Source organism: Populus alba, chromosome 17, assembly GCF_005239225.2.
Source record: "Populus alba chromosome 17, ASM523922v2, whole genome shotgun sequence".
NCBI lineage: Eukaryota > Viridiplantae > Streptophyta > Magnoliopsida > Malpighiales > Salicaceae > Populus > Populus alba.
In genome coordinates, this window is record NC_133300.1 from 17,597,584 (window position 1) to 17,607,441 (window position 9,858).

Here is a 9,858-nt window from a genome sequence, read left to right on the forward strand (position 1 = left end):
AATATTAATATTTAATTATCTGTCGGTAAAACCATTTGTAAAATGTCCAAATAAAAAGCCTAAAATCTCTCATTTCACAATAGACAAGCCTCCTTTCATCTTATTCTTCCTCCTCCTCTGTAAAAAAATCAACATCCCATTCTTTCACTTCTCTTCTCCACTTCTTTTTGTGTTCTTTTTAATTAATATACTTTATGAATTTGTTTATGTTTTCTCTTTTCTCCTAAACTTTTTTTCCTTTCTTTCATGCTCAGTTATATCTTCTTCTTTTTTTGGTACGGATGATCCTTGTTGTGAATTTTTGTTGCTTATACTTCACAATGAAGTTCATTTTGGAGTTTGATTAGGCTCTTTTTTTTTTGTTAGTGGTCTTAATCCCAACAGTATAATTATTGAACAAAAAGGATGCTTAAATAGATAATCTTGGTCTAGAGCTGATATTTGGTCTTCTGAGCCACTATTTCACAAACCAAGAAGACAAAAAAGTATTATTTAGAGTTGGAATTTTATTGCCAATTGTAAAAAGCAATTGCTAGAATGATTTATATGTTTAGTCCTTCAAAGATTTCATGTGTTCCACTTGTTAATTGGGAAATAATGGTAACCTAGAGTGGACTAATTTCGACCAAATAATGGTAATTTATACTTACTTTCTCGGTAACTTGATGTATAATTTCATCTAATTGTGTTTCTTCATTTAAGTCTACCAATTATGAATTTCTGTGAGAGTAGATTTTCTCTTCCTGTTCCAACCCATGCAGACTAGGAAGCTTGAAGATTCCTCGAGAACAGTACAGTAAAGGAGTTTCATCAGAGTAATGCAGTTGATGGAACTTACGTTGATGGAGTTGAGATGATGAGTTTGAATTCATAAAACATGTATTGTCGATGATCTTTGGCTTCTCTGTAATGGTAATAACCACTGTGTTTATATCTCATCGGAAAACTAGCTGGCTAGATTATGGCTGCTTGTAGGCAGAGCAGGAAGGCTGTCATGGGTGAATATTGTGGCTTGTAGTCTTCTTCCCATTGTAAATCTGCCCATCTACTTGGGGGGGAGTATAGTATCTGACCATACCTGCTGGTATATATTTGATTATGATGATGAAGACTATTATGGTTATTAAAATTGATTTTTTTAATGATTTCATAATCATTTACATGCTTGTTAAGGAAATTATGAGATTAAAAAAAAAAAAAAAAGCCTCAGCAAAATTAGCTAGAATATGCCTGGTAGCCTACTGTAGAAGTTGGAAGGGAGGAATCACCTTCCTTGTTGGCTCGCACTACATCAGCTTGAACTAGAAATGGTATTCTGCGGTTGGCACGAGCTGAGTCAGGAAATTTTTGTCCTAACCAATAGTTAGATGAAGATGACCAGTATCTCCAATTTTATATGAAGATGAGGAAATATTTATTATAATATAAAGTATGATACAAACAGCCTACCAATATATATATATATATTCTTCTTAAAGGCGTTGAAAGCTCACCAACTCTGCTTGCTTGCCTGGGTTAGTCAGTGTTGTTTAGTTGTTCTTCTTTTCCATATATATATATCCTGCAAGTATGATTCGGAGCCATTGCAAGTCTTTAGGCATCGTTTTAATTTGCTGCTTCTTTGTAGCCTTCTCTGAATCTTGCTCTCTGTTGTTTCAATCCTCTCGCCTTTCTCGGAAAACCGGAGATAGCATTGGAAACAAATCGCTATAAGTCTACCGTTCTGTTGAATTAGAGGCAGACCTACCGGAGGAAGCAAAGCCTGCGTCAGTTTGAAAGACATTGATGGCAACTGAAGAGATCAAAGAATTGCCAAAATCGTGGGCCATGATTGGTGGAGATGGACCTCAAAGCTATTCTCAGAATTCCTCCTATCAGGTGCGTATTCTTCCCCTTATAATAATAATAATAATAATAACAGCAGTACTAAAACACTTTAGCTTGTGAGGCAAAACAGCCTCTCTTTTTTTGTTTTGTAGCCTTTTTATTTTTCTTAAACTTTTTTAAAATGAATTCATCTTGAAATTTTCATTTAAAGCCAAGCCGTGTCTATGTTGATTGTTTATAATGTCTTTAATCCCACTAAATCAACTATGTTAATGTTAAGAAATTTTCACATCAGATAAAAAAAGTCGAGTCAAAAAATCATTAACGGACTAAAAAATCAGTCCGTTAATAACCTATCCTCTCTAAAGAGTTTGCGTTTTATGTTTTGTGATAAACTTGAAAGCTTGCCAGAAGGTGTCCAGAACCTCAATTCCTTGGAGGCGTTATTTATTGGTCGAGTGCCAAAAATCACTACACTGCCTGGTTTACCTTCGTCTCTTGATAGCTTGGTCATTTTAGAATGTCAAGAACTTACCTCTATATCCGAGGGACTGCAACATCTGACAGCACTCAAGGACTTTCATCTTGCTGGATGTCCAAAGTTAAATTCCTTACCAGAGAGTATCCAACATCTCACTTCTCTCCGATCTCTGGTAATATTTTCTTGTGATGGATTATCTAGTCTTCCAAATCAGATACGGCATGTCACATCCCTTTCGAGATTGTGTATCGGTTACTGCTCTAATTTGATGTCTTTGCCAGAAGGGATAAGGAATCTCGAAATGCTCAGAGAGTTGGAAATCACAAAGTGTCCCAATTTGGAGAGACGGTGCAAGAGAGAAAAAGGAAAGGACTGGCCTAACATAGCTCACATCCCTACCATCATCATTAATGACCAGCTAATACAGTCCTCGGAGACCTGAAGAAAATATGATTGCTTGGTACGTGTTGGGACTTCATTTGTCTAATATCCTCATGTAAAATTTGGAATTTTTCTTCACCGAGTACTAGTAGCTGTGGTGATCAAATAAAATGTAAATTGTTATAAGATTTTAGGGATGGTAACAAGTTTTAGATGAATAAGCCGCAGATGAGGAATTCTGTTTCTCTTTAGTGTTGTTTTGTGCTTATTTACAATCTATTATTGCTGAATAAAATTATGAATCTAATTTGAAGATTGGTTTTAGTAAATATACTGCTATGATGTAAACAAACCTCTTTTATATCAATTCCTGGCTTTTGTGATTTTCACTTGAGCTTCTAATGGTGTAAGCAGTGCAGGCAGACAATGTTCACTGAGGGATCTTCAAAATCAAGAGAGCCTGAAATTTATGTAAAATATTATTTTAATATATTTTTAAAAAAATTTTGTAAGAACCTACTACCACTTCTGAAACCCCCAAAAAAATTATGCTTTTTTGTGGCTAACTCTAGTTTGAAATATGGCTGGCCATCTAAGTAAATATATAAGGTTTTTTTTTTCCAGAAATATATTAAAATAATATATTTTTTAATTAAAAATTATTTTTAATACAGGTATATTAAAATATATAAAAATTAATTTTTTTTAAAAAAAAATCTTTTTAAATATTTTTAAAATACAAAAATAATCCTTGCACTTAACGAACACCAAGAATAATATAAATGTTTTATGAATTTCTTAAAATTACGTTCACAAAATTCCATTTTGGCACCCCCATTATATGGTATCGTTTACTTGATTTGAGCTGGCAGATCCCATGTTACAAGATGCTTTACTTGGGGATAATGTGTTGGCAATCATAAATATTATTATTATTAGAAAATTAATAAAAATAAATGGATATATTAATAGAAATATTCTATTGATAAATTGCAGTGAATTTCACTGATGAAAATATTTTTATTAGTATATACATAGAAAATTACCATGAAAAAATAAATAATTTAAACAAACTAAGAAAAAACGATGACGTATCATTTATACCAATAGAATTATCGACAAAATTTATTGCATTGGTACAATCTGTCGGTAAAATTGTTTGTAAATTGTTAACATTATTCATCATGTCAATTATAAAGGGAGTCACCAACAGAAAAATTCATTTGTATTTTCTAGTGAGCTCTAAAATTGTTCGCTTTTCAATTGCAAAATTAATTATTATTTTTTACAGACGAAATCACTGACGGATTGAAAAGTCATTAGTGTTATTTGACAGGTTTATGAAAAAATTCGATTAAATTAAAAATTTAAATTAAATATTAAAGACGAAATCATTAACGGACTAAAAAATCATCAATGATATTTGACAGTTTCTGAAAAGTTTTGATTAAATTAAAATTTTAAATTAAATATCATAGACAAAATCAACGATAAAATGAATTAAAAATATTAATATTTAATTATTTTTCGGTAAAACCATTTGTAAAATGCCCAAATAAAAAGCCCAGAATCTCTCTTTCATCTTGTTCTTCCTCCTCCTCTGTAAAAAACATCAACATCCCATTCTTTCACTTCTCTTCTCTCCTCAACTTCTTCTCCATGCTCAGTTATGTCTTTTTATTTTATTTTCTCTTCTCAATTTTTTTTAATTAATATACTTTATGAATTTGTTTATGTTTTCTCTTTTCTCCTCAACTTTTTTTCCTTTTTTTCATGCTCAGTTATGTCTTCTTATTTCTCCTCAATTTGTTTATGTCAACCTAACATATGTTTTCTCTTTTCTCCTCAACTTTTTTTCCTTTTTTGGTACGGATGATCCTTGCTATGAATTTTTGTTGCTTATACTCCACAATGAAGTTCATCTTGGAGTTTGATTTGGCTCTTTTTTTTTTTTTAGTGGTCTCAAGCCCAAGAGTATAATTATTGAACAAAAAGGATGCTTAAAAAGATAATCTTGGTCTAGAGCTGATATTTGGTCTTCTGAGCCACTATTTCACAAACCAAGAAGGAAAAAAAGTATTATTTAGAGTTGGAATTTTATTGCCAATTGTAAAAAGCAAGTGCTAGAATGATTTATATGTTTAGTCCTTCAAAGATTTCATGTGTTCCACTTGTTAATTGGGAAATAATGGTAACCTAGAGTGGACTAATTTCGACCAAATAATGGTAATTTATACTTAATTTCTTGGTAACTTGATGTATAATTTCATATAATTGTGTTTCTTCATTTAAGTCTACCAATTGTGAATTTCTTATAGAGCAGAATTTCTCTTCCTGTTCCAACCCATGCAGACCCTAAGCTTGAAGATTCCTCGAGAACAGTACAGTAAAGGAGTTTATCAGAGTAATGCAGTTGATGGAACTTACTTTGATGGAGTTGAGATGATTAGTTTGAATTCATAAAACTTGTATTGTCGATGATCTTTGGCTTCTCTGTAATGGTAATAACCACTGTGTTTATATCTCATCGGAAAACTAGCTAGCTAGATTATGGCTGCTTGTCGGCAGAGCAGCAGGGCTATCATGGGTGAATATTGTGGCTTGTAGTCTTCTTCCCATTGTAAATCTGCCCTTCTACTTGGGGAAGTATAGTATCTGACCATACCTGCTGGTATATATTTGATTATGGTGATGATGATTATTATGGTTATTAAAATTGATTTTTTTTAATGATTTTATAATCATTTACATGCTTGTTAAAGAAATTATGAGATTTAAAAAAAAAAATCTCATAGGAAAATTAGCTAGAATATGCCTACTGTAGAAGTTGAAAGGGAAGAATCACCTTCCTTGTCAGCTTGAACTAGAAATAGTAATCTGGGGTTGGCACGAACGGAGCCAGGCAATTTTTGTCCTAACCAATAGTTATATGAAGATGACCAGTATCTCCATTTTTTTATGAAGATTAGGAAATATTTATTATAATATAAAGTATGATATAAACAGCCTACCAATATTTATATGTACTATATATATATATTTTTCTTTTCTTTTCTTTTCTTTTTCTTTTTCTTAAAGGCGTTGAAAGCTCACCTGCTCTGCTTGCTTGCTTGCTTGGGTTGGTCAGTGTTGTTTGGTTATTCTTCTTTTACATATATATCCTGCAGGCATGATTCGGAGCCTTTGCAAGTCTTTAGGCATCGTTTTTGCTGCTTCTTTGTAGCCTTCTCTGAATCTTGCTCTCTGTTGTTTCAATCCTCTCGCCTTTCTCGGAACACCGGAGATAGCATTGGAAACAAATCGCTATAAGTCTACCGTTCTGTTGAATTAGAGGCAGACCTACCGGAGGAAGCAAAGCCTGCGTCAGTTTGAAAGACATTGATGGCAACTGAAGAGATCAAAGAATTGCCAAAATCGTGGGCCATGATTGGTGGAGATGGACCTCAAAGCTATTCTCAGAATTCCTCCTATCAGGTGCGTATTCTTCCCCTTATAATAATAATAATAATAACAGCAGTACTAAAACACTTTAGCTTGTGAGGCAAAACAGCCTCTCTTTTTTTGTTTTGTAGCCTTTTTATTTTTCTTAAACTTTTTTAAAATGAATTCATCTTGAAATTTTCATTTAAAGCCAAGCCGTGTCTATGTTGATTGTTTATAATGTCTTTAATCCCACTAAATCAACTATGTTAATGTTAAGAAATTTTCACATCAGAAAAAAAAAGTCGAGTCAAAAAATTTTAAGTTTGACTGACTCCTTTCAAAAATTCCTCGCAACTTTAAATTTTTTTATTCTGCTCAATTCTTTTTAGGTGTAGCTCGCGGCAAAGCTTAAACAACTTATGGAGTCTAATCTATACTAATTCTTCACATGCCTATAATGCATCTGCTTATTGCAACAGAAAGGAGTGGTGGATGCTTCGAAGGAAATGGTGAATGAAGGCATCAAAGACAAGCTTGATTTTAAAAGCCTTGCTTTTGACTCATCGAATGACACATTTCGAATAGCAGATTTTGGTTGTGCTGTTGGACCCAATACATTTTTTGCTGTGGAAAACATCATAAAAGCTGTGGAGCATAAACACCATGCCCAGTTCAATAACTCTCCACCCTTAGCATTCCAAGTCTTCTTCAACGATGTTCCAACCAATGATTTCAACACTCTCTTCAAAACCCTCCATCCCAATAGAAAATACTTGGCCGCTGGACTGCCCGGTACTTTCTACGGCCGCCTCCTCCCCAAGTCCACACTGCATTTCGCGTGCTCTTCATATTGCTTACAGTGGCTCTCTAAGGTCCCAAAAGAAGTTGTAGACAGCAAGTCTCCTGCTTGGAACAAGGGCAGCATCCAATGCGATGGTCTCAAAAAAGAAGTCACCAAGGCATATTCAGCTCAGTTCCAGAGTGACATGAACACCTTTTTGAATGCTAGAGCACAAGAAATCGTTGGTGGAGGATTGATGGTGATTATAATGGCCGGTCTTCCTGATGGGATCATCATGTCTCAGGCAGGAGTTGGAATGTACTATGAACTTCTAGGATCATGCATCGTCGCCATGGCCAAATTGGTAAAATAATTCTCTCTCTAACTGATTAGAATCAAAATTCTAGTAGTATTCTCTTTGACATATGCAGATCGTTCTTCTTTGTAGGGAGAGATTAGTGAAGAAAAGGTGGACTCGTTCAACTTGCCTCTGTACTATTCTTCTTCTACGGAGATTGAAGAAATCATAAAAGTAAACGGGAATTTCAGTATTGAGATAATGGACTCATTGAGTCATCAGATTTGGCAAACGTCGAAGAAATCCAATATCGAAGTTTCTGTTTCAGGGGGCAGAGCTGTTTTTCAGGGTCTTCTGGAAGAGCACTTTGCAAGTGAAGCTGTAGAAAAAATATTTGAGCATTTTGCTAAGAAGCTCGCTGACAATTTCTCTATCTTCGATGGCGCAGCCCATGAACACATCGACCATTTCATCCTGCTCAAGCGTCACTTTAATTGATATCACTCGCAGTTACGTGCTCGCTATTCCCTTTGTTTGGAATTTGGATTCCATTGTTATCAAATAATGAAGGGTGCATCTCATGCTGGAGATGATGAACTTCAGATCAAATAATTTGGATTCCATTTCTATGCTTCAATTCCTTCTTTCAGAAGATTAGAACTAATAGTTTCACTTTTTGGAAAAGCTTATGCACTAAACTCTCTCTCAAGGTTCATGTTCATTATATCAAATTTGAAACTATAGAACTTCGAAGACGGCTACAAAATATGTTTGTCTGGATGGAGTGATAAATATTTAAACGAGATCACAAATTAATGAATTTGAAAGCGAAATCACTCATTAGGAAAGAAGACTAAAACTCATTAAGAACTTCAAATTATAAAGGCAAAATGTTTTAGAATGCTTTCAGGGAGTCTCGAACAAGGAAACTATAAGATGCAGCATGTATATAAAAAAATCTAATGTTTTTATTAATATGGTATTTAGATATTTTTAATTAATTCGTTTTTTTATGATATTAGATATTTTTATTAATATGATTAGCTAAAAGTAAAATAATGTAAGAAGATATATTCTTGTCTCTAGAATCTAATAATGGTTCATTTATATGTTTAATTAAGTTCATGCATTAGTCACGTTATTACATTGTTTGATCTAGTGTTTTTATTATTATAGTTTATGTTATTTGTTCTAGTGGTTGTATTATATAGTTACTAGTTGTAGGGTCCATGTTGTTGCACCTATAATTGTTGTTTGCAAAAGACAAAAAAGTTCAAGTCATAAAAAAATAATTTAGTGGTCAATGGTTTAGCATCGAAATCTCCTTACACGTCTTCCTATTTCTATTCAATCAAACCAAATAAAATATTTTATATTTTATATTTATATTTAATTTAATTAAAAAATAATAATATCTATAAAAAAATTTAATAAAAAGCGACAAATAAAAAAATCTGAATAATTCGTGTTATTTTCAAAAATCACTGAAAAATCTTAAAGGAAGCAATTAAAGAAATTAGCCGAGCTTAATCTCCAATAAATAAATTTTGAAAGATGCAATTGAAAACAACATAAGCTAAAAAAATTTCATGAAGTATCTCATGCTTATATTAAATCAATTAATTTAAATTAATTAAAAAATATATCTTTTAAAAAAAGCTAAATTTAACAAAAATGATAAATAAAAAAACCCAAAACAAGACAAGTTATTTTTTAAAATTAGTGAAAAATCCTATAAGAAGCAATTAAAAATATTAATGGAGCCCAATCTCCAATTAAATAAATAGTTTGAAATTAAAAAATATTAGCTTAAAAAAAATAAACTCGAGTGAATCTCATAAACTTGAGTTAATTTCTAAAACTTGTAACTCGTGAAATCTTAAACCCAAGCTTAATTAAAAAACTTAATTCCCAACCAATTAATGTTGAAGGATGAAATCAAGAAAAAAAAATCAATTTTAAAAAATTATCAAAGTGGAACAAAAAAAATTAAAAGAACGAGAATTAAATTTGATAGGAAAAAAAATTAAAGAGGTTGAAGTTGTAAAAACAAATCAATTTAAATTATTGCAAATAAAAAAATAATAAAAAAAAAATAAGAAACAAATCTGACAGATAAAACTGAAGGGGAATGAAATTGAAAAGGAATTTCAAATTTATAAATTATTCCAAATAAAACAAATAGTAATTAAAAAACAAGGACCAAATTTAAAGAATAACAAATTCAAGAGTTTCTTTGAAATTTTCAAGAGGTAGAAACAGAAATTGAGGAGAGAGAAAGTAAAAAAAAATATTGCCTACATCAACCCAACTATCCATTAACTACATGCGTCGCCTCATCACAGAGAAGATGTCGAGACAAATCAAACACCTCCATAAAATGTAATGTTTGGTCATTAGAAGGCCTTACACATGTTGTTTGAAGGGCATAAAGCGGCCCACATGCTGATGCATGCACTGCTCGCATCAACATCTTTTTTTTAAAATAATATTTATATTTTAAGTTTGCAAAACCACCCCTCTATCAATTTGATAATTACAGGGAAAAAAAACTTGAATTAAAAGACAAAAGTACCCTTACACCTAAGTTAAAGAAAAATATTTTTTAAAGGCGGTGAAGCATATCAAACATCGTATGCGCCAGTTAAAGGGTGTGTCCACTTATTA

General features: G+C 32.2%; 1 protein-coding gene and 1 long non-coding RNA gene across 2 annotated transcripts; both read left to right on the plus strand.

The window, feature by feature from the left end:
• Nucleotides 1–2,180: 2,180 nt before the first annotated feature.
• LOC140954916 (uncharacterized) lies at nt 2,181–3,020 on the plus strand. The gene is made up of 2 exons (XR_012168569.1): nt 2,181–2,480; nt 2,590–3,020. It is a non-coding gene; the product is annotated as an uncharacterized lncRNA (long non-coding RNA).
• A 2,873-nt stretch (nt 3,021–5,893) lies between these two features.
• On the plus strand, nt 5,894–7,881 carry LOC118039603 (loganic acid O-methyltransferase). Its single transcript, XM_035046352.2, has 3 exons — nt 5,894–6,163; nt 6,592–7,257; nt 7,342–7,881. Exons 1-3 carry the CDS (start codon nt 6,071–6,073, stop codon nt 7,687–7,689), a joined length of 1,107 nt encoding a protein of 368 aa, XP_034902243.1. The 5' UTR covers nt 5,894–6,070; the 3' UTR covers nt 7,690–7,881.
• The last annotated feature ends 1,977 nt before the right edge of the window (nt 7,882–9,858 follow it).

What these genes read in the sequence shown, in the direction of transcription:
- LOC118039603 (XM_035046352.2), top strand. Translation starts at nt 6,071, where the DNA reads ATGGCAACTGAAGAGATCAAAGAATTGCCAAAATCGTGGGCCATGATT. An exon ending in CTCAGAATTCCTCCTATCAG is followed by an intron (nt 6,164 to 6,591) that starts GTGCGTATTCTT and finishes TTATTGCAACAG; the next exon opens with AAAGGAGTGGTGGATGCTTC. An exon ending in TCGTCGCCATGGCCAAATTG is followed by an intron (nt 7,258 to 7,341) that starts GTAAAATAATTC and finishes TCTTCTTTGTAG; the next exon opens with GGAGAGATTAGTGAAGAAAA.